At 41.1% G+C, this 24,965-nt stretch overlaps 2 protein-coding genes across 9 annotated transcripts in view; one reads left to right on the top strand and one right to left on the bottom strand.

Moving 5' to 3' along the window:
• The first annotated feature begins 8,279 nt into the window (after positions 1-8,279).
• PDHB (pyruvate dehydrogenase E1 subunit beta) lies at positions 8,280-14,065 on the top strand. Its single transcript, XM_007084389.3, has 10 exons — positions 8,280-8,388; positions 8,468-8,521; positions 9,972-10,079; positions 10,170-10,232; positions 10,336-10,371; positions 10,514-10,799; positions 11,636-11,746; positions 12,086-12,177; positions 13,081-13,222; positions 13,523-14,065. Exons 1-10 carry the CDS (start codon positions 8,347-8,349, stop codon positions 13,666-13,668), a joined length of 1,080 nt encoding a protein of 359 aa, XP_007084451.1. The 5' UTR covers positions 8,280-8,346; the 3' UTR covers positions 13,669-14,065.
• A 970-nt stretch (positions 14,066-15,035) lies between these two features.
• Positions 15,036-24,965, bottom strand: part of PXK (PX domain containing serine/threonine kinase like) — an 81,851-nt gene continuing 71,921 nt past the window's right edge. For 4 of the 8 annotated variants that reach the window (XM_042979282.1, XM_042979277.1, XM_042979278.1 and 1 more), the window contains one exon: positions 15,036-15,812. In XM_042979282.1, coding sequence (XP_042835216.1) covers positions 15,607-15,812 — 206 coding nt within the window. In that variant the 3' untranslated portion in view covers positions 15,036-15,606. Of the gene's footprint in view, positions 15,813-16,542; positions 19,690-24,965 lie in introns of those variants that run through there. The other 4 variants (XM_042979283.1, XM_042979284.1, XM_042979279.1 and 1 more) reach the window with 2 other exon arrangements.

Raw genomic sequence — 24,965 nt, 5'->3', positions numbered from 1 at the left:
AAGGAGGCAAAGTGGGGTGAGGTGGGATGAGGGAAGGGCAATTACTTTATACCTTTTAGTACTTGAATTATTTTTCCTACAATGAAATAAATGTCCTACTCAAAAGTATTTTTAAAATTCAAAATAAAACATAAAACATAAGTGCATATGGATACATGGGGAAGGAACATGTAGAAATCATAAGCAATATTTCAATCACAATTGAGATTTATTATAAATCTTTCTTTTATTTTTTAATTTTTTTAATGTTTATTTATTTTTGAAACAGAAAGAGAGCATGAATGAGGGAGGGAAGGAAGGAGGGAGGGGCAGAGAGAGAGAGGGAGACACAGAATCTGAAACAGGCTCCAGGCTCTGAGCTGTCAGCACAGAGCCCGATGCAGGGCTCGAACCCACGAACAGTGAGATCATGACCTGAGCCGAAGTCAGACTCTCAACTGACTGAGCCATCCAGGCGTCCCTCTTTTATTTTTAAACCTCATGTTAGGCTACTACATTGTCCTTTCTAAGTATTTTTCTGTGCATATATAGTTTTAAATAAAATTAGGATTATATTTCAAACTATTTTTATCTGCTTTTTCACTTACTATTATTTTATAAACATTTTTGCATATTATTTGATATTCTTTAAAAATATAATTTGTTATGGGCGCCTGGGTGGCTCAGTTGGTTAAGCGGCTCAGGTCATGATCTCGTGGTCCGTGAGTTCGAGCCCCGCGTCAGGCTCTGTGCTGACAGCTCAGAGCCTGGAGCCTGTTTCAAATTCTGTGTCTCCCTCTCTCTGACCCTCCCCCATTCATGCTCTGTCTCTCTTTGTCTCAAAAATAAATAAACGTTTAAAAAAAAATTAAAAAAATATATATAATTTGTTATTATGTAATATTTCAACATCTGGACATATCCTAATTTATCTAAATAGTTGACAATTTTTCCTACTATATATTATAGTAGGAATATATATAATATTATATATTATATATATTATATATTATATTTCACATAAGTTAATCAGTAACAACCAAGATTTAAGAGGATAAATCCCTACGAGGAGATAACTAGACCAAAGAAATATGTATATAATGTGTAAACACATTTATTTATATGTTTAAACCTATTTTTAAAGGTTCTTGAGATCTACCAACAAACTGCTTTTCAGAAACAATGGAACAATTAATACCATGTATGAGTGTCCATTTCCCTAAACCTTTACCAGTATTGAATGAACTTTGTTAAACTGTTAGTAATTGAAGGGCCAAGAAACAGGTCACATTGATGCTTTGATTTCTATTCCTTTGGATATGACTGAAGTCAGACATAGTACATGTTTGCTAGTCATTTCTACTATTTTGTGAAGTGTGTATTCACACTCTTTGTCCATTTTCCATTGGGATTTTAGAATTTTCTCATTACTCTTTAGAAATTCTTAATGTATTAAATAGTTATATAAATATATTGCCATATTTGTGGTGAAGATTTCCCAGTATATTATTTGGCTTGTAATATTATAAATTGTGTATGTTAATTAACAATCAATTAAAGAAATATATGCTAATTATAAAAAATCATACTACATAAAAGGTATAAAAAGAAAAGTAAAATGTTTCTTGACCTCTATTAGTCAAATCTTACCCCTACACCATTTAGTCTTTGTTCACAGTTTCTTATGAATTCTCTCAAAACACTTCCTTATGAGTATATATATTTATTTCTGCATGTTATTTACACAAATGGGATTCCATTTTTTAGTTCACATCTCCCCTTGCTTGGAGATTGTTTCCAATAAGTACATATTGTATATGTGTGTGGATCTGTAAATGTAGATCTGCCTCACTCTCATATTTTTATTCTTTTAACAGAAGAATGACATTCCATGGAGGTGTAATATGCTTTGTTAAACCAGTTCCCAACTGATGGATATATGAATGCTTCCAGTTTTTCACTACTTCTAGTTTTTTTTAAACTTTCTTTATCCACTATTCATTTGTATATTATATTTTGGTATAGGGCTTCCCACTTTTTTGTAATGTGTGAGGAAGATAAAAATGTATTTGTAAGATACCATAGAAACTGGAGACATTGTTGTTGATAAAATAATTATTATGTCACCAGTCCCTGGAGAAAAAGCATGTCTTCTCTGCTTCTTCCTATAGGGAACAGAAGGAAAGCTTCATTACTGAGACTTTACATGAGAAGTTTGAATTCTGTCATGATCACTTTCTCAAAAGAAGTTGACAGACAGTAAGCACATGGAAAGTGCTCAATGTGATTGATATTCAAGGAAATAAAAATTAAAACCACATGAAATATAAAAACACACCAAGCAGGATAGCAAAATTTTAAAAACTGGTATTACCAAATGTTGGTAAAGATCTGGAGCAACTGAAACTTGCTCATCTTGGCAGAAGGTAAATAAAACGGTATCACCACTTTGGAGAATTGTTCGGCATTTCTTGTAAAGTTAAACATATACCTGACCTATGACCCAGAATTTCACTCCAAGAGAAAGAGAAACATGGGTCTACATAATGACTTTTATATGTATATTCATAGCATCTTTATTCATAGTAGCCTCAAACTGGAAACAGTCCAGGTGCCAATAAGATGGGTGAACAACAACAAAAAGGAGTGAACTGCAGACAAACTGATTCTAAAATGTATGCGGTAAGGTAAAAGAACTAAAATAACGAAAATGATTTTGAAAAAGAATAATGTTATAGGAATGCCACTACCTGCTCTTAAGAATTACAATATAGCTACAGTTATCAAGACAAAATGGTATTGGAGGAGGAGGGACAGAGATATAGATCAATGAAACAGAATACAGTACAGAAATACATCTACACAACCCTGGCCAAATGATTTTTGACAAACATACAAAAACAATTCAATGGAGAAAGTAGTCTTCTCAACAAAAGGTATTGGAATAATTGGACATTCTTAAGGACAAAGCCCAAAACCTCAACCTAAAACTCATGTCCTACACAAAAATTAACTCCAATTGGATCATAGACTTAAGTGGAAAATATAAAACCATAACACTTTTATTAAAAAGGAAAAAATCTTTGTATGCCAGTGTTAGGTGAAAATTTCTCAGATATGATACCAAAAAGCATAATCCATAAAAGAAAAAATTGAAAGATTAGACTTTGTCAAAATTAAAAACTTGTGCTCTGTGAAATATCTTCACAGGATGAAAAGACAACCATAAACAGAAACATATTTGCAAATCACATAACTGACAAAAGACTTGCATACAGAATCCACAAACAGTGCTCTGAACACAACGTAAGAAAACAATCTCAACATGCACAAATCAATCAATGAAATACACGACATAAACTGAATGAAGGGAAAACTGCATGATCAATTCAATGGATACAGAAAAAGTATATGGCAAAATCCAATGCCCTTTCATGTTAAAAACATTTGACAAACTAGAATAGAAGGAAACAACCTCAACATAATAAAGGTTATATATGAAAAACCTACAATTAACATCAGCTGGCTCAATGGTGAAAAACTGAAAACTTTTCCTCTAAGTTCAGGAAGAAGACAAAGATGCCTGCTTTTACCACTTGTACTCAGCATAGTTTTGGAAGCTCTAGCCAGAGCAATTAGGCAAGAAAAAAAAAGGTGTCCAAATTGGGAAACGAAGATGTAAAATTATTTGTTTTTACAGATGGCATTATCTTATACATAGAAAATCCTAAAGATCACACACACATGCGCACACACACACACACACACACACACACACACACCTATTACAACTAATAAATTCAGCAAATTTGTAGGATATGAAATCAGCACTCAAAAATCAGTTGCATATCTGTACATTGAGAATGGACAATCTGAAAAGGAAATTAAGAAAACCATTCCATTCATAATAGCATCAAAAAGAATAATTAGGAATTAACTTAACCAAGGAGGTTAAAGATTTAAACACTGAAAACTATAAGACATTGCTATAGATAATAAATGAAAAGATGTAAATAAATGAAAATAAATGAAAAAAAGACAAAAATAAATAAAAAGACATCCTGTATTCATAAACTAGAAGGCTTAATACTGTTAAGATGTCAGTACCACCTGGAGCAACCTCCAGATCCAAAGCAGCCCCTATCAAAATCCCAACAACAGTGTTTGCAGAATCAGTAAAACCCATCCTAAAATTCACATGGAATCTCAAAGAATCCCAAATAGCAAAAGCAACCTTGAAAAAGAATAACAGGGGTGGCTGTTTGACTCAGTCAGTAGAGCATCCAACTCTTGACCTCAGGGTTGTGAGTTAAAGCTCCACATTGGGCGTGCAGCCTACAAAGAAAAGGAAAGAATAACAAAGGTGAGGACTCAACTTCTGATTTCAAAACTTACTGCAAAACTACATTAATCAAAAACAGTGTGATACAGGCATAAATATAGACATGGAGATCAAGAAATAGACTAGAAAGCTCAAAAATGAACTCTCCCATATATGATCAAATGATTTTCAACAAGAGTGCCAAGACAGTCAACAAGTAAAGGATAGTCTTTTCAACAAATGATATTGGAATACCATTTGGATATCCACATGGAAAAGAATGAAACTGGACCCCTACTTTACACCACATATAAAAATTAACTCAAAATTTATCAAAGACCTAAACATAAGAGCTAATACTGTAAAACTCTTAGAAGAAAATATAGGAGAAATGCTTCATGGTATTAAATTTAACAATGATTTCTTAGATATGTTAAATCAGAAACAAACGGAGACCAACCTTAAAAATTCCCCAAACAGACAAAACCAGTTTAGTCGCACAAAGCTTAATTTAACTTACTTTGCAAGGCTAACTTGATCTGGATCATTTCTTACTTGTGGCCATAAAAATGAAAAGCAAAACCTGAACTGTTTCCTAAGGTTAACGTGAAGTAACCACTGAAAATTGTAACCAATCACTGCAAAGAATAAACTCACTGCTTTCTCACTATATAAACTGCTTTATAACAATATGCCCATGAGCCTCATTTCATGCTCTGGTTTGAGTGCTCCCGGTTTACAAATGGTCTTTTTGGTGTGTGCATAGTAAATTTTTACTAGTTACTACTTCAGTGATTAATTGGTGTTACTTGGGCTATTTTGAATCTTTGACATAGGATATAATACCAAAAGTACAGGCAATAAGAGAAAAAATAGATACATTGGACTTCAAAATTAAAAACTTTTATGTAACAAAGGACACTATCAACAGAGTGAGAAGGCAACCCAAGGAATGGGAGAAAATATTTGCAAATCGTATATCTGATAAGGGATTAATATCCAGGATATATACAGAACTCCTATGACTGGGGCACCTGGCTGGCTGAGTTGGAAGAGCATGCGATTCTTGATCTTGGGGTCATGAGTTTGAACCTCACGTTGGGTGCAGAAATTACTTAAATAAATTTTTAAAAAAGGAACTCCTATAACTCAACAACAACAATTCAGTTGAGAAATAGGCAAAAGACTTGAATAGCCATTTCTCTAAGGAAGACATACAGATGGACAATAAACACATGAAAAGATGATCAATATCACTAATCATTAGGGAAATGAAAATAAAAATCATGATGAGATACCACTTCATACAGATGAGGATGGCTATTAGCAATAAGGCAAAAAAAAAATAATAAATGTTGGTGAGAACATGGAGAACCCTTGTGCATTGCCGGTGGGAATATAAACTGGTGTATCTACTATGGAAAACAGAATCGCCATTCCTCAAAAAATTAATCATGGAATTAACATATAATCCAGCAACACCACTTCTAGGTATATACCCCAAAGAATTGAAAGCAGGGACTCAAATAGGTATTTGTACACTAATGTTCATAGCGGCATCATTCACAAATCTAAAGGTTGAAAACAACCCAAATGTCCATCACAAGAATGGATAAACAAAATGTGGTACGTGCATATAATGGAATATTACTTAGCCTTAGAAAGGAATGAAATTCTGATACATGCTACAGTATGGATGAGCCTTGAAGACATTATGCTAGCTGAAATCACACACACACACACACACACACACACACACACACACACACTGTCTGATTTCACTTACATGAGGTAGAGTAGTCCAATTTATAGGGATAGAATGGTAGTTGCCAGGAGCTAAGGGAAGACGGGAATGGAGAGTTACTCTTTAATGAATACAGAGTTTCCTTTTGGGAAAATGAAAAAGTTTTGAAGATTAACGGTGGTAGCGACTGAACAATACTTAAAATGGTAAATTTTATGTGATGCGTATTTTACCACAATAAAAAACAATCTAATTAGAATACGAGCAAAAGACTTGAACAGACATTTTACCAAGGATGGATGGCAAGTAAGCATGTGAAAAGATGTTCAATAATCATTAACCATTAAAGAAATGCAAATTTAAGTCATGAGGGACATTGCTACACATCTATTAGAATGGCTAAAATAGAAAATATGGATAATATCACACACGGGCAAGGATCCAGAGTAACTGGATGTCTCATACCTTGTTGGAGGTAACATAAAATGGTATAGCCACTTTGGAAAAACACTTTGATATCCTTCTCAGTATTTACCTGAAGAAATGAAAACTAAGGTTCACACAAAAACCTATGAGCCAATGTTCATCGCAGCTTTACTGGTAATAGCTGAAAATGGATACAACCCAAAGGTCCTTCAAAGGGTGAATGGATAAACATACAACTACTGGGCAATAAAAGGGTTCAAAATGTTGACACGTGCAACAATTTGAATGGATCTCAAGAGCATTAGTCTGAGTGACAATAGTAACTCCAAGAGTTACATATTGTACAATTCAATGTATAAAACACTCTTGAAGTAACAAATTATAGTCACTGAGAACAGATTACTGGTTGCCAGTAGATAGGGGTGGAGGAAGGTGTGACTATGAGGTAACATAAAGAAGTTGCTTTGTGGTGATGGAATAATTCTGTATTGTGATAGTGGTGGCAGTTACATGAATCTGTACATGTGATGCAGTTCTACAGGATTATTATGCTTTCCCCAAGAACGCATATAAAAACTGATGAAAGCTGAATAAAATCTCTACCTGAGTTAACAGCATTGTACCAATGTCTGTTTGGGGAATCTGACAATGTACTATGATTATACAAGATATCAGGCAAAGATAGGTGAGGGGTACATGGAAACTCTTTCTTGCGAGACTTAGTCTTTCAAAAACAACTGTAAGAAAGAAAAGATGAGGGGCACCTAGCTGGCTCTGTCAGAAGCACACGTGACTCTTGATTTTGAGGTTATGAATTTGAGCCCCACTGTTGGATGTAAAGATTAGTTTAAAAAAAAAAAAGGAATAAACTATCGATGCACTTAACATGGATGAATCTCAAAAACATTTTCTGAGCTAAAGAAGTCAGACACAACAGTACACTTTGTATAGTTCCCTTTTTTTTTCAAATTCTAAAAAGGGCAAATTAAGTTATCATGATGGAAATCGAAACTGTGATTGCCTATGGAGTGATGTATGGGGAATGATTGGGAGAAACATGAGGGAACTTTCTGAGGTGGTGGATATGTGCATTTTACTGTTTAAGTTACACCTAAAAAGGTGGGAGGGGGCCCTTTTTAATAAATCTCGCTTGAAATGACCAAAAAAAAAAAAAAAAAAAAAAAAAAAAAGGTTGGTCAAGCCCACAAAGACTGAAAGGGTTGGATAAAGGACTTTTAGGACTTTCTGATGACTGACAACCCAAAGTGACTTGAGGACAAAAAGGGATGGTAACAGTAATTACCTGAGAGGGTTCCTGTGAAAATTAAATGAGCTGTACAATTCTTACCATAATGACTGACACACAAGAGGCCGCTTAACGCACCTATGAAAGCTCTCGTTCGCGTTCTACGGAACAGACAGCGCAGTCCAGGGAAGACCGGGCTCATTCACAAGGGAAAAAGTTCCTACACTAGACTGTACGCAAGCGTTACTTGGTGCCCTAAGGCTTTCAGTGCCTCAAAGGCTGACCTAACTCTTAAGGTCCCTCCAGCCTTCAGTTATGTTCCTCAGAGTCTGACTTTCGGTCCCGTGCTTCAAGGAGCACCACTTAGGGACGTGTCCCCGACGTGCGGCCAGCATGCCAGCAGCCGCCACTCCGGACGAAGTCGATTGGAGTCAGGCCCCAGAAAGAGCTGTAGAACCACCCCACGCGCCACTTTGGTCCCGCCCTTCGGCCCCTCACCCCAGGGGGGATGGGCGGGGCACGCAGGCGCGGCTCCCTGCCATTGGCTAGAGCTGGCGGGGGAGGCGGGGCCTGACAGGACTGCGGCCGCGCTGTGTTGTCATTTGGCGGCGGCTAGAGGACACGGTCAAGATGGCGGCTGTGTCTGGGCTGGTGCGGAGACCCCTTGAACAGGTAGGCAGCGACACGGGTGCCTCCGCGCGATTCCTGCCCACCTTGCGCCCCCTCTCAGCGTGCTCTCTCTCCCCTCCAGGTCTCCGGGCTGCTGAGGAGGCGCTTCCACCGAACGGCGCCGGCGGCGCTGCAGGTAAGTCGCCTGGACGCTAGCCGGGGGAGGGAGGGGGTCCCTCAGTCCCGGGGAGGAGACCGGGGACGCGCCTGCGCTATGCAGTGAGGGGGGCGGCAGCCGGCCCTGTGGTCTGCGGGTTCCCACGTCCTGCGTGGGACTCGTGGTTCCTGTTTTGTGACCCATCGCCAAGCCCACCGGCATGTCACCCCCTCCAGGCTCATTGGAATCTGTGGGCGACCTGAGTAAACTAGACGCTTCTTCCCTCATCCCCCTTTAAAATTTTTTATTGTAATAAAATATACGTAACCAAATTTACCATCTTAAAGTGTATGTTCAGCGGCACTAAGTTCATTTACTATGTTGTGAGACCATCACCACCATCCGTGTTTAGAACTTTATCATCCTCACCAACTGACACTCTTTACCCCTTAAACACTAACTTCTCATTTCCCCCTAGCTCCTGGTAACCTCTATTGCACTTTCTGTGTCTGTGAATTTATCTATTTTTGGTACCTCCTGTAAGGAGAATCATACAATGGTTGTCCTTTTACGACTGGCTTATTTCACTTAGCATGATGTTTTCAAGGTTCATCCATGTTGTAGCATGTGTCAGAATTTCATTTCTTTTTTAAGGCTGAATAATATTCCATCTTATGCATATACCACCTCTTATTTATCCATGCATCTTTTGATGGACATGTGGGTGTTTTCACATGTGATTGTGAAGTATGGATTTGTGAATGATGCTGCTAAGAACATTGGTGTGCGAATATCTGAGTCCCTGCCTTTTTTTTTTTTTTTTTTTCTTTTGAGCATATTTAGAAGTGGAATTGTTGGATCATTCCTCTTTGAGGAATTCCCCACCACCACCCCCCCCTTTTTTTTTTTTTTACTAGAGGATTCTACCAAGCTGTTTAGTAAAATAACTTGTAGATTTTGAAGGTAGTGCCTGGCACCTAGTAAGTGCTCAAAACATAGTTTTATTTAGGCTTTCTTAATAGTTCTCTGCCCTACACTATACCAAATGTGGAAATAAAACAACCCAGTGTATTTTCTACTTAGGAAACTACCCATGAGCTGGTCTGGCCAGTAAACAGATTTTTAGAATTTTTTTAACTTTTATTTAAAAAATTTTTTTCATGTTTATTTTTGAGAGAGGGGGGCGGGGATGGGCAGAAAGAGAGAAAGGGAGACACAGATCCGAAGCAGGCTCCACGCTCTGAGCTCTCAGCAGAGAGCCTGACGTGGGACTCGAACTCACAAACCACAAGATCGTGACCTGAGCTGGAGTTGGATACTTCACTGACTGAGCCACCCACACACCCCAAGAATTTTTTGAAGAGAAGCCTGTTCTAGTGATAGTTTTTATATTCTCTGCTGTATGCAGCCTACGTAATTATAAGAGAATCTGAGTCGTATCCAGAATGATCCTATAGTTTATTAACTGTTTTTCCCATCCCTGTGACAGGTGACAGTTCGTGAAGCTATAAACCAAGGTATGGATGAGGAGCTGGAAAGAGATGAGAAGGTGTTTCTGCTTGGGGAAGAAGTTGCCCAGTATGATGGGGCATATAAGGTAATCAAGATACCTGAAATCAATATGAATTAAGGTAGCCATTTGCCCCCAGATGCACTTAAAAGTAATGAAATCAATGTGTAATTTTAGGTTAGTCGAGGCCTGTGGAAGAAATACGGAGATAAGAGGATCATAGACACTCCCATATCTGAGGTAAGGCTTCCATCAGGAAGCAGACCTTTCAGGGCGTGTCTGTTCACGCGTACACTGTTCTAATTTTTATGGATTTTCACTTGTGTTTGTGTTTTACTTATAGATGGGCTTTGCTGGAATTGCCGTGGGTGCGGCCATGGTATGTGATCCTCTTTATGAATCTCATCCAAAGAAATTTCTTTTCACGTGACCTTTTGAAAACATTGTTTGAATTTTGGAGTGATTGCCACTCTTTACTGCTGTTTCTCATTTTTTTAAGATCTTTGTTTTTGATTTGACAGGCTGGGTTGAGGCCCATTTGTGAATTTATGACCTTCAATTTCTCAATGCAAGCCATTGACCAGGTTATAAACTCAGCTGCCAAGACCTACTACATGTCAGGGGGCTTTCAGTCTGTGCCCATAGTCTTCAGGGGGCCCAATGGCGCCTCAGCAGGCGTGGCTGCCCAGCACTCACAGTGCTTTGCTGCCTGGTATGGGCACTGCCCAGGCTTAAAGGTGGTCAGCCCCTGGAATTCAGAGGATGCAAAAGGACTTATTAAATCAGCCATTCGGGATAACAACCCAGGTTAGTAGAGTGACCCTTGGGTCTCTTTTGATCATTAAAGAACTAAATTGAAATCTTTGCCTGGAAGGAACCCTTATAGGCTTCTAGTTAGGCTTAGATCATATAAAATGTTAATGATTTACAGAGACAATAAACACAATTTAAAAGTTGTTTTATTTTTGTTTTCCTGCTATAAGGGAGCCTGTTAGGTACCTACAACACTGGTTTAATTGCAACAGGTAAAATTAGGATTGGCCAGACTGTAAATGCCAGTACCTAAACCATCCATTCAGGGCTACTGGACATGACAGATATGAGGCCTCCTAATCAGCACAGTGAAACTTTTCACATAATGATTGTTAGTGTTGAAAATACATTTAGTCACGTAGTTACTTTTGTTAAATATCTGTATTTTGCATGGTGCCTGGATGCTCAGTGAATTGAGTGGTTGAGTTTCCAGCTCTTGATTTCAGCTCAGGTCATGATCGCACAGTCATGAGATTGAGCCCTGAGTCAGGCTCTGTGCTGAGTGTGGAGCCGCTTAAGATTCTCTCCCTCCATGGGGCACCTGGGTGGCTCAGTCAGTTAAGCGTCCAACTCTTGGTTTTGGCTCAGGTCATGATCTCATGGTTCACGGGATCGAGCCCCGCATTGGGCTTTGCACTGATAGTGTGGAGCCTGCTTGGGATTCTCTCTCCTCCTCTCTCTGCCCCTACCCTACTGACACATGCTCTCTCTCTCAAAATAAACTTAAAAAAAAATTTTTTTTCTCTCCCATTTCCTCTGTCTCTCCCTTCTTGTGCTTACTTTCTCTCTCTCTCTCTTTTTTTTTTTTTTTTTTTTTTTGTATTTTGCAGTGGTGGTGCTAGAGAATGAACTGATGTATGGAGTTCCTTTTGAATTTCCCTCAGAAGCTCAATCAAAAGATTTTCTGATTCCTATTGGAAAGGCCAAAATAGAAAGGCAAGGTAAGAGAACTTAGTACATTTAAACATTATTTGTAATTCAGCCACTCTACTTATGTTGGTCAGATTCGGTCTTAAGTTATTGCTTTTTACTTTGATCAGGAAACTACAGGATGAGTTCAAGTTAAGAATGTGTCATGAGTTGCTCATACGCTTGTGCTTTCCTAAATCTCAGCCCAGTAGATTTGTATTTCATCTTTAGGGAGGCTGCCACATTCCTCATCCCACTGGAATGGAGCGGAGCTGAAGATTTTACACGTGAACAAGAGCTGCAGTGGCCGCAGAGCAGTACGGCAGCTTTCGTGCCAACCCGGCCTCTGATCTGTGACTGCTCTGTTTCAGGGACACACATAACTGTAGTTTCCCATTCAAGACCCGTGGGCCACTGCTTAGAAGCTGCAACGGTGCTATCCAAAGAAGGAATTGAATGTGAGGTATATGGACATTCATTTATTCTTAAAGAATCAGAAAGTTTCCTTTTAGTTTTAAGATCCAGAAATAGTTAGCCTGCTACAGAATTCCAACTCCCCTAAGTGTAAAACTCTTGGTTTGTCACTCAGTTCTGCCTCTGCATGAAGCTGGGAACCCGCTTGCTTTTCAGATACCTAGCTTTTTACCACATAGGTTGGATCTTTTAGAAGAGTACCTGCTTTCTCAAGTGGGGAGCCAGCGTTGGAGCTGGAGGTTGGGAGAAGGGGAAACTTAGAAATCGGTGTCTTACCCTTTCACATCCAAGACCTACCACTTGCTAGTTCTACTTGAACAAGATACATACTCTGAATCTCAGCCCTGTCAGCGGTAAACTGAGGAGAGCACATTTACTGTCCCATCAGGGTGGTTGTGAGAATCACACTTAGTGTGGCGCCTGGCACATGGTGAGCAGTCAGTTGTTATTAGTTGTTTTGATGAGAAGGAAGTTAAAGTCCAGGAGGATAAGTGAATTTTTTTAAGTTTATTTTGTGAGAGAGGGAGAGAGAGGGGTAGGGGCAGAGAGGGAGAAAGAGAGAGAATCCCAAACAGGCTCTGCGTGGTCAGCAGTGGCCTGATGCGGGGCTCGAACTCACAAACCGTGAGATCATGACCTGAACTGAAATCAAGAGTCGGAGGTTTAACCCAGGCACCCTGAGGGTAAGTAAATTCTTAAGTTAACAGGGCTCCTTGTGGTAGAGAGAAAGACTTTTGTTTTAATTACAATTTATTTTTTACCATTTTGTTCTTGAGTAGGCAGATTAGATTTTCCTAGACCCCGAGATTAACAGGAAACCAAACAGGGAGTGCCATTATGGGAGTGAGACTATCTGTGGCACAGTGGCTCCATAAGGCGTATCTTTGTTTAGGTGATAAATATGCGAACCATCAGACCAATGGACATTGAAACAATAGAAGCCAGTGTCATGAAGACCAATCATCTGATAACTGTGGAAGGAGGCTGGCCACAGTTTGGAGTAGGAGCTGAAATTTGTGCCAGGATCATGGAAGGTACTTACTTCAGAGAAACTGGTTCTAGAATGGTCCAGCTATTGACTAGAATACTCAAGTGTGTACCTGGATACTGGATACAGATCAGAGGCTAAGGGTGACCAAATGCCTCAACTTTCACCTTGTCACCTTGGCATTTTTCCTTTGGGTGAATGTTTAAAAAAACAAAGCCAGAAACAATCCCCGTAATTAGTATTCCTTTAGATTTTCTCTTCTTTGGAGAGCCACACTTCCTGTGCGAAGGTGTTGGTCCTCAGTGGCTTTTCTTGCCTCTCTCAGTTGAGCATCCTTCTCTCCTAGGCCCTGCATTCAATTTCCTGGATGCTCCTGCAGTTCGCGTCACTGGTGCTGATGTCCCTATGCCTTATGCAAAGATTCTAGAAGACAACTCGGTACCTCAGGTTAAAGACATCATATTTGCAATAAAGAAAACATTAAATATCTAGTTTGGACTTGAATTTCAAGTCATTGGGATTTACTAAAGTACGTCCTGATACTTCACCTGGATTATACTGTAAGACCTTATGATTCATAAAGTTATGTCTAAAGCAACAACACAGATGTTTTTGTACTTGGAATAAGTTTAAATGTGCTTGTATGTGGAAAAACTCTTCTCTCCCACACTAGACTCCAGGGTGGTTTTTTTTTGTGTTACAATTACCATGGTCTTTGAATAAGGCTGATGTAAAATTTCACCCTCTCACAAAGACAACGTATGAATGTGGCAGAGTTCTGCTGAAAGATGTATCCAAAAATGACAACTTGTATGTAAAAATAAAGGCATATTATGTACATTTGCCGTTAGGTTGTTTTGATAAGGAATAAAGGAATTCCTATGACTAATTATATTTTTATATTCTTGAAGTAATAAATGTGGGACGGGAAGAGTCTTAAAATTCTGGTACAAAATTAGCGATTCTAATCACCTAAACTGCCATCACACTTGCAACAGGGACTTGTCCACAGACTCTTCAAATGTCCGATTCTATTAGGGTTCCCATCAAAATTAAACCAAAATTCCTGTCAGGTATTTTTCCCATGGCCAAAAACCAGACATTTGCCATCTGCTGTCCTCTTTAGAAGTTGAGACCGAAAAGACAGGTTTAAGTTAGTTCTAGAAACATAGAAGTGGTGTCTAATTTAGATAGCAAGACAGGATTGTTAGCTTTTAGTAATTAAGAGGGAAAATAGCACACAAAAGAGACATAGGATAGGTGGGAAGGAAACTAGAAATACTGTGTGGATCTATGTTTCTAAAAGCTCCCACAAAAAAATTCCCACTTACAATATCTAGCCAAGCTATAGACAACACATTTTCTTGACATAGTTTATTTTAATAAAAAATACAGCTGAACATTTGTCACAGATTAAATGAAACTATACACAATGACATTCTCTCTGCATAGTAACCAACACTGATGTGTGTATTTGAATTTTTAAATGGATTACTTATAATCCTTTAAAGTGCAATTTATTTAAGGGTTTAAGCAAATTGTAGGATAAAGGATCTAATAAATGAGTAACATTTAAAAAATGATATATTTGGACAAATCTTTCAAAAATCAGAACTGATTTCTATGGATGCCAAATTTACTTTTGTTGTAATAGTAACCCCCTCCCCCCAAACCACAAACTTAACTTTATTGCTGAGGATTAAGAAGGTCCTCTAATTGGCAAGAGCTTTTCCTGATGTTAACATCTGTCTCAATACACTCAAAGGAACCGTGAGTCAAGAGTGGTTGCCTTAGCAGCCCTGAGTTCTGTAACCACAGCAGTATTCCTGTTAGAACCTAGAGAATGTTATGGACTTGACTTGGCCCCGTCTATTTGAGTGGAAAATGAACTCAGTTGCTCCTCTGACTCCATGACGTAACTATGCTGTGGACTACGGTGTTAATGTCTAAGGAAATAAAGTAGCAAGAATGGGACTTAATCTAAGAAATAACCAGAAAATGCTTTATATAGAGAAATGAACTATGAGGGGAACATTTCTGGGAGTGTCTGATGGGATGGGAGGGATTGCAACACAAAGGTCATTCACTGCTGGCAGTGAATATTGTCATTGTTTTTCTGTCCATTTCCTTAAGTTGGTGCAAATGTTGACTCCAATATGCTGCTGCCCCCAAAAGATGCCCATTAGAGGATGAACAAGACTCCTTTAATATGGTAATAAAGGAGCGAATTATTTCTTAAGGCAGAAACGCCAGCCTGACTTTATTCTACTTGGATATTTCCCTCTTGAGAAGCCTCTTAGATGAGCATCTGCAAAACAGTATGTGGCTTTACTGGCTCAGCAATTGTTCATCCGGAAAGAGAGTGCTTTAGGGGCTGGAGGTGGGAGGAAAAAACAAAGAACTTTTCCCTCCAAGTGTAAACACGAATCTTCAGCCGATCTTAGGAGCACTGTGATCACAGGTTTCGGCTTTCCTCAAAGTTCCCTTTTGGAAATTCTGGATGGAGCTGAGTAAGGCCCCTCGGCTCACGCCATTCACAGCCTGGGGCGGGAGCTGTGTAGGCGCCTCTGTGCTCGCAGGAAGCAAGGGAGCTGCTGGTGGCGGAGGCGGAGGCGGAGGAGGTAATGCGGACATCCCTACGGAGGAAAGAACGCGCAGTCAGTATCATCTCCAAACACCCAGCACACAGGCTCCTGCTCGGTCCTGGGTGCAACGAGCTTTGAGGAGACTGCAAATGTTTCTCCCTCAGAGAGACCAAGATTACCCAGTGCTGTATGTTTTTTTTCAAATACCAAACAAGGAAGCTACAAGCATCAAAGGGGAAGTAATTAAAGGTTGCCGTTTCTCCCAGTAATAGTCATGTGGGAAAAGACTGAACAAATATCACAGATTGCACGAAACTCTGCAGAGTGACATTTTCTCTGGGTAGATGAGCCCTAACTCCATTTCCAAATTCTAGCAATGGTCCCAAGAGAAAAGCTCCATTAGTTACTTTAGCCAGGTCCTGGGCAGCACCACCTCTGAGCTAGCAAGTAAAGACAGACATTTGTATGCACAGAGTTGGGCTACCTGAGTAACAGTGACTAATAAAGGATGAACATTTCTTTAGCTGCGCCAGCACACACAATATTTGAAGGATGTGATTTAATGTAAAATGACAAACTGGATTCTCGGCAAGGAGGGGCTGAGTTATGGGCTCCCCAGGGCCATCTGTCTCCAATAGTCATTTCCTATTAGGCTGCATTAAAGAAATATAAAATGCAAGTAACCGTTAACAGTGAAGCAGGGGGCAGCGGGCTCTCTCCCTGGCAATGGTATTCTCAGGGAGGCATCTTCCTCAGCCCCCTTCCTTCCACTGTGGCCTAACCCAGGGCCAGGATGGAGCTGCACTAACCCTACATCTTTGCTGAAGCAGCAGGAAAGACTCTACCCTAGTGGGCAAGGAGAAGGAAACTGGAAGCGTATCTGAAACTTCCCCTTAGCTTCCAAGCATGTGAACATTTGGCAGTTTAATTTTATAGTTTTGAATCAATGAATGAATTATTCTCCTAGGACAAAATAAAAACGGAGTACAGCCAAAGACCTTCCTTAAAGCACTTGCTTATGCCACAGAGTTGGTTGCCCATTTCCTGTGACCCTTGCAGCTCTCGGTAACTCCACTATCTTTTTCTGGCCTTACCCTCAGCCCCTCCTAGGGCTACACCAGCCAGACATTCTGGTAGGTAGTTTTCCCCCCTAAGCTGCTACTGAGCTGTGATGGTAAATAAATATACCAATTGCCGCTTGAATTTATATGGGTGAGTGTTTCAGGATCACCAATAAAATACTTGGGTAAGAGCATCCTTTTTACCAAATGTGACACATAACAAAGTATTTCATAGAAAACCACTTACCTTCCTTACATCTTTTACCCAAACCTAAGGCAGCTGAAATTAAAAGAATCACACAGATACACACATTCATGCTCTGCAATCTTAGAATTCTCAAATAATGAAAGTACAGCAATACAAATAAATATTAAATACAGACAAATGAACAAAATGTAATTCTCCTTGGTTCCATACAGTAACAACTAATGAATGAAGTTCTATTATGTGCTCTGCCAGGGTGGATTGTGGACAAATGTTCCCAGCTCTATGTTACCGGGCTACAAAGATAAAAAGGACTTTAAACGCACAAATGATTGCTGAGGTGAGAAGAGCAGCGACGGTGTGTGACAGAAGCATTCCTCTGAAGGGGGTTTTTGGATAGTGGCCGATGAAATACCAGGAGGAGAGGAAATGGTCTCTGAAGGCTCTTGGAACTCAAATGCAGCACCGAGAGAGCCTGGAGGAGTCAGCGGGCAACAGTAACCCTCAGCACTACCCAATGACCGGCAAAGGGCGGCAGAATCTGGACTTGACATTCAGGGCCTGATGTCAAGGAGCTCCAGGGTTTCTGCCTGCCAGCTTTGTGCTTTAACCCTGGAGAAGAGTCACTGCAGGTTACAAGAAAGAAGGCAGGCTCTGGGCTGCGACAGCACTTGAGTTCTTTCTGCTAAAGGCATAGAGCTAGCCATCCAGAGACCAGTTACCCCTCTAGCCCAGGATTCTGGGAGGCTAGAGGCAGGCCTCAGCAGCTGGACTTGGATATGGGTTGCCTCTTGGCACAGAACAAATCTGCCTGGTCTTCACAAGGAGCCAACCCTTGACTTTGGCTTCATCACCAGGCACTCAAAATTAAAAGTGCAAATTCACTATCCCAGAGTTTGGGAGTTGCAGGTGATGTTCAGTACATGGATCTTCATTTTCCAAGTAAAGGCTGACATTGTTAGGACTTTAAATGAATCTCTCAGAATATGTAGGCAGCATAAATAAATACATAGTCCCAAGTGCCACAGAGTAACCCATGCTTGTAAAGCAAATGACCTACTCATCCAATGGTAAAGAGCAGGGCCATGGAGAGCCGGACCAATCCCAAAGGGCCTAATGTCCCACGAGACCCACTTTTCCTCACTGGGCCTGCAACAACCAGGGCAGATCTTGACATGTACTATCAGGGCAACGCCAGACCTCAACTTGCCAGCTCAGAACACTCTGGAAGTGGGGAGGAGGTCTGGGAGTCAGAAGGCCAATGCTGGAGGAAGCAGGAACACAGACCAGGGACTCAGTCTCTGACTGTAAGCCCTACCATGGTTTTTGGCTTTTTCTTTTTGCCTTCTCTATAGTTCACAAGCTTCCTTTAAAGGTTTGTTGGGGCTTAAGCTATAATACATTCTAACAATTAGCAGTATTAATAAGGGCCAAATTCAGAGTTGGCTATTTGGCCTGTGGCAAACCTGGGAACAACTGCCTAATGCCTGAATGCCACTGACTCCTCAGATGTGAACAAGCTCACCCCACCACGGGTTATCTGATAGCCCTTATCCCCAGGCCATAGACAAGACCAGGCAGATTCCATGTTGGATTGCTTGCTAACTGAATTCACCAAGCGTTGAAAAATACTGGCCTGCAAAAACCCAGAATGAGGGATGCTCCAAAACAGCTGATCTATAATTATACCCAGTTCTCTCCTACCTTACCTACTCTTGGGCAAAAAGACCAAAAATCAACTACTCTATCCTCCCCAGAATCCTATCCACCAAACTAATGGGAACCCGGCAATCCAGCAGAGGCCCTGGAACAGGCCATGGACCGTTGCAGGAAGAGCATATGTTAGACCCAGGGAAGAATGTCTTGCCAGAAACATCCTCACCAGCCTCGTGGGAAGGACATCTGGGGATCCCCTTTCTTTGGGGTCAGTTTTAGCAGTGGGCAGTCTACAGGTCTTGGTAGGTCTGAAGTCCTTTGTGATCCACAAATAGAAGTGGGGAGGCCACGTGGCCACCAGACCAACACCACAGCTGCTGGCTACCCTCGAGAGAGAACAGACAGCAGTGACCCCCTGGAAGCAGGCAGCCCCCAGCTCTTGGCAACTGCCTTTGTCTTCGGCCTCAGATAGATGAGGAGGCTGCACTCGTGTCTCAACTCAAGAATTATTAGGGATGCTTAAAAAAGAACTTTTCCCTACTGCCAGTTATAAAAGCCAGTGAGTTGTCTTCCTGTAACCAAGAACTCAACCGGCTAACACTCTTTCCCTTCATCAGAGTGATAAGGAACCGATATTTTTGCTGCACAAGGACTTTGGGACCCTGCTTTGTGAAATTAAAATATGCCAAAACGCCATGCAGTTGATTTTTAGGTTTTAGGGCTGTGTTTTAAAACTACCATCAGAGGGGAAATGAAGATTTTGAAGGTCAGGGTGAAAATGAAATGAATAATGAAGTCACTTGGGTGCTTTTTAAAGATGCTGCATTTCATTTAAGTGTTCAGAGAAGGAAATCATCTCAAATCTGCTTTCCCATTTGTTCATCACTTCAGTGATCTAGATGCACTGGGTCCCATTTCATATCCAGAAACAGAGCATCTTTAAAGTTAGAGAAATCAGTATAGCTTACTTTACCGAAAATTCACGTTCAAAATGGTGCATGCTCTACTGAAAACAGCAAAGACAGAGACAGAGACAGAGACAGAGAGAGAGAGGGACACAAGTCATTATTCAGCTTTTAGTGTCATTTAATCAAATAGTAAGAGACAGTAAAATATTAGTTTGAATCACATGCTTATTATTCTCACTGCCAAACTAGGCTATATTTAACTGCAAAACGCACTGGTTCGTAAGCATGATTGTGACTTTTTTAGAACATGGCAAACATGCTAATAGAGCAACCAGGGAGTCATTTTCCTCTTCATACTCTTTGTTCTGTTTTTCTGAGCCACTTAGGTGCTGTTTTTGTTTACAACACTCACTTCAGAAGACCTGTGAAGGTTCTACCCCGCCTGAAAAGTGGAATGGGTACTGGAAATGCAATTAGTTCTATTGCTAAATAAGGACAGTCTACCAAGAAGTCTATCACTTTTTTCCAATCAAGCCTTCCATAGTCTAAAATGGAGACCTGTCTTTTTAAAGTTGGGAAGAGCAGGAACACAGGGCAGGTCTAAGGCGAGCTCCAGGCCAGGGATGAGAGGCCCCTCCCCGAAGGCAGCTGGGCTCTACAGGCTGAACTGGTCAGTGAGTGGCATTTGCTTACTTTAGGCCATGAAACCATTAAAAAGAAAAAAAGCAAGGCAAACGTTCTTGTCTTCCTTTTGACTGACTGGATTCCTGGCAAAATGTGAAGGATAATGCCTTCCTGACAGGGAATCCCAGAGTTCCTGATGAACCAATGTGCCCTACTGTCCAGAGGAAAATCCCTTTGTCTGTGGAGGGGCTGAGAAATGAGGCCCATGAGGGGCTGGGCAGACTGACCACTCACGTGGGACAGCTCTGGGAGGATGCCGGGGATACTGCCCTGTGCCACTTCCACCCGAAACAGCCCACGGCTCAAGGGAGGAGCTTACACGCTTGGGCTGGGAAGTGGGGGAGGGAGACTAAGAGGGCGGGAGAGCAGAGCCAACACACTCTTCAGAGAAGCGCTGCAGGCAGAGCTGTTCATCCCAAAGATGGGAACTGCTTTGTGTATGTGTAGGTCTTTAGAAAAGGGGGCAATTCGTGGGGCGCCTGGGTGGCTCAGTCGGTTAAGCGTCTGACTTCGGCTCAGGTCATCATCTCACGGCTTGTGGGTTTGAGCCCTGCATCGGGCTCTGTGCCGACAGCTCGGAGCCTGGAGCCTGTTTCAGATTCTGTGTCTCCCTCTCTCTCTGCCCCTCCCTCACTCGCGCTCTGTCTCCCTCTGTCTCAAAAATAAATAAACATTTAAAAAATTTAAAAAAAAAAAGGAAGAAAAGAAAAGGGGGCAATTCTTATGGCCAGAGACATGGATTCTGAGCCTAGATTGGGTTTCAGACTTTAACCTGGCTAGACAAATTCTGGAATCTCCAACATTCTCAATAAATACATTTTTTGTGTGTGTGCCTCATTTATTCTTAACCATCCTTCCTATTATTTAAGCTTCTGGTCACTTTGTGCCCATAAGGCTCTGTTTTCCCTTCTCCAGATCTCCAGATATGAAACTTCTCTTTCCCCACTCTTTCTTACACACTGAGTTTTCTATAAATTGCCAACTCTCTCTTCAAAATTATTACATTAAATTATAAGCTGCAAGCATGAAGGGCTAGAATTCTCTTGCAGGGCATTTATAGCTTATGCTTGGTAGTACTTTACTGCTTATAAAGCTTTGTTTTTGCACGTTACCTAATACAGATTAGGAATTCCTTTAAAAGACAGCTTCAAAGAATGGAAATTACTTGTCCAAGGTCACAGCTGGGAAGTGGCAGACCCACAGCCAGGGTTTTCCGACTCCACTTTCAGGGTTCTTTTCCTGCCACTGGTCAATATTTAACAGCACCCTGCAGTGCACCCAAGGGAACAGGCACCTGATGAAAATTGGTAGGGGTAAAAGAGCAAAGACAGAAGCAAGTTTGGATCCTGGCTCTAGCACCCCCCGCTTGTGTGACCTTGGTCAAAGTCTGTCACCTCACTAGAGCCTCTGCTTCTGTGTCTTTAAAATGGAGCTATAGTAGAAACTACTCTCACTGGATAGGAAGGTATTCATAAGGACTAAAACAATGACTGTAAATCACTTAGAACAGTGCCTAGCACAAAATAAGTGCCTACAATATGTTAGATACAATTATTAAAAACAACAATAATGTAGGGTCTCCTGCTTTACTTAGCCTTCCCAAACCCGGTGTGTATGGAGATTTGGATCTTCTAAACCACTCATTTCTATGAATACAGAGTGTAAACACGAGTTGGTGATATTTACCATGAAAAAAGTCAGGATAAAGAATTTTAAAGCTCTTGAAAGAGTGACTGTCCAGAGGTAGGGAGCATAACCTTTAGCAGAAAAGAAAGGAATGTTCTCACCGAAAATATAAGGATCCAACACAAGAGTTTTAGAGAATCCCACCCCTCCCAATGGAATCACCACCAAACTCAGGGACATATTTATCCCTCAAGAGGCTCCATAGCAGGCAGGTGCAGTAAGAAATGGGAGAGGCCCCATACTTACGCAATTGTTGGAAAGAGCTCATGAGGGTGACACTCCTTCACTTAGAAACATCTGTCACTTCTGCTCCATACTAAAAGTAACAGGGCTTAAGAATACCCTAAGCTGTCATGTATGTGCTTAAAACTGATACTTTCAGGAAGGAAGGCAATGCGGTCAAACTGAACTTGCCTACACTGACCTATTGTTGAGCACACAGGGCCCCCAGTAGATTTACACTATGCTTGATTAGAAGGGACTGTGAGATGATATCCTCTTAATTCCCACATTTTTTGCCTTTGACAGATGAGGTAAACAATACCTAGACATGGAAAATGACTCATCCAAGGCGTCCCAGTAAGGAATGGTGTACCGAGGGCTTACTATACACCCAGTGCTGTTCTAACCCCACACCCAGGAAATGCTCTGGAACTTTGTAATAACTCCCATAGGCAGGCACTGTCATTATCCTCACTGACACATGGGAACACCTGAAGTGCAGGGAGGCCAACAGTCTGGTTCAAGGTCCCAGAACTAGCAAGTGTTCGCCCTTGAGTTTAGGTTCCCCGGCCTGAGGTGTAGTTCCTTCCCAAGGGGCTCCCAGATTGTGTTTTTGAGATGCTACCTTGAGCAAGAATACTTTTTTTAATACTAGCCCTTGAAAGTGAAGATTTTTCCTTCCTTTCTTGAGAAAATTGCATTTGATCATAAAGCTAGAAGACCTATTCTTGACTTGGTTCCCAGGTAAGCATGCCATTTTTTTTTAACCATTACCTTAGCCTAGAAGTAAAGCCATAAATTAGAGCAAATGTGATTCCAGCAACAAGATAGTGCAGAGAGGCAACGAGAAAGATGAGCCCACTGGAGAAGCCTGGCCTCCTGTCCTGGAAGGAGGGGCCAGTCTAAGCAGGGGGCTGACCAGCCAGAAGATGCCACCCCTAGGCTGGGAGTCTGCTCTCTCCCAGCAGAGGCCCTGAAGGCAGAGCAAGCCCAAGCAAATCCAGCAACAAGGATTTACGGAGCATCAGCCATGGGCACAGCTGCATGAAGCTACTACGTGTTTGTGGCTCCCTCATGCCTTGCACAGCACAGAAGCTTGGGACGCTGCTTGCTGGAGGACTAGATTTTCGGGGGGAGATTCTCTGTTGAAGGAGGGTAAATATTGGGAGAAAAAAAAAGAAAATTACCATGGTGGGACCTCAAGGAAAGCATTTGCTTAATTATGTCTATCATTTTGGAGCTCTTGAGAGGCTCTAGAAATGCGACTCCACATGAGCTAGGTCCCTGTCTATTCGTCCCTGTAAGCCAGTGCCAACCACAGTGCCCAGCACGTTTCAGCCTCTCACTAAATGCATCGTGAATAACTGAATGAATAAATTCATTGTTCAAGGCCAGAAATGCTGGGTTGACAGGCAAAGGCTAGTTCTCATTTTTAAGAGATGCATTACAATAAGTGCCCAGCAGAGGTCAGAGTACAGTCTTTAGGGCTGAGTTGCTAATTTCATCAACAAAACGTTAAAGGAGATAAAGGAAAGAAGGAGCCAGTATTTGCTGGGAACTTATCACTTGTGCCAGGCTTTGTGCTTGGGGCCTCACATATGTTTTCCCTCTCAATCCTCACAACTCCCTTTCAGAATAGGTATGATCAAAATTCACAGTAACGCCCCCTACCACTCCCACTCACCTCAAAGTTTTTCCAACATTGACTCTCATTACCAAAAATTCCCCCTTTTTCTTCTCTCCTTCTGAAAATTCCCTCGTCTCATGCAAACCTGCTACAGTATGAGATAGCTCCCATTCAAAACACAGGTAAATCAGAGGATTCATGAAAAAAAATCCATATAGATGGAGAATTCCCTGAGGCATTTAAAAATGAGAACTGGCAGTTAACTTCCCAGGACTATACCTAATGCATACAGTAGATGTTCAATATGATTAAAGAGACACCTTATATGTTAAAGGGTTTATGGGTTCTCACTATTCATTCTCTCCAATTTCCTTCAAATGTCTAAGGGGTATGAAATTAATATCCTTTCTTCCAGAAAATGGTTCAACATGATCTGGGCAGTGGAGCTCCAGAAATTTCTGACCAGCCTATACAACTCACCCCTACACAAGACGGAAAAGACGAGATTCTCCCTTGATCAATATTTGGGGGCTTTCTTGTAAAATCTGCTGACAAAGTCAGCCAGGAAAAAGAATGATCATTCCCACGAGCCAGGTACTTGGCTCCTCAAAACGGGTCCTGGCCCAGAGCATTCCCCAGCAAACCACCAGTAACCAGCCTCGGTCAGCAAGAGAAGAGACCCACCAGCCAGAAGTAAGCTGAGTAAGAAGTTTGTACACTCTTATAGCAGAAGTTTGTAAACTATTCCCTTTATGCTTGCTTGTCATTTTCCTAAGAAGGTCAATTAGAAGTATTTGAGAGCAGATGGGTAATGCTCTTGATAGCTCCTGGGTGCCGCCTTAATCCTTGATGAACATGGAACTGTCAGCTCATAAATCAAGCCCAGGCAATGACCCTCCCTTCAGACAGCTGCAGCAACTCTTCCATGCACAGCTGACAAGCTCTGAATGGCAGAACCAGCTCCTCTGACATCGAAAACATCTGGTTCCTTTAAGAAGTGAAAAGAAATATGACTGGTATCCCAATGTGTTTTTATGAGGCTAGCAAAATGGTCAGGGAAGAGATATTAGTTCAAATAGGAAAGAGGGAAAGAGCATCATGAGACTATTCCACGAAATTGGAGATTATTTTTATAAATATTCCCCAAGATAAATT

Source organism: Panthera tigris, chromosome A2, assembly GCF_018350195.1.
Source record: "Panthera tigris isolate Pti1 chromosome A2, P.tigris_Pti1_mat1.1, whole genome shotgun sequence".
In the NCBI taxonomy this organism is placed as follows: domain Eukaryota; kingdom Metazoa; phylum Chordata; class Mammalia; order Carnivora; family Felidae; genus Panthera; species Panthera tigris.
This window is presented reverse-complemented; position numbering and strand designations above follow the sequence as displayed.

What these genes read in the sequence shown, in the direction of transcription:
- PDHB (XM_007084389.3), top strand. Translation starts at nt 8,347, where the DNA reads ATGGCGGCTGTGTCTGGGCTGGTGCGGAGACCCCTTGAACAG. An exon ending in CGGCGCCGGCGGCGCTGCAG is followed by an intron (nt 8,522 to 9,971) that starts GTAAGTCGCCTG and finishes TCCCTGTGACAG; the next exon opens with GTGACAGTTCGTGAAGCTAT. An exon ending in TTGTGCCAGGATCATGGAAG is followed by an intron (nt 13,223 to 13,522) that starts GTACTTACTTCA and finishes CTTCTCTCCTAG; the next exon opens with GCCCTGCATTCAATTTCCTG.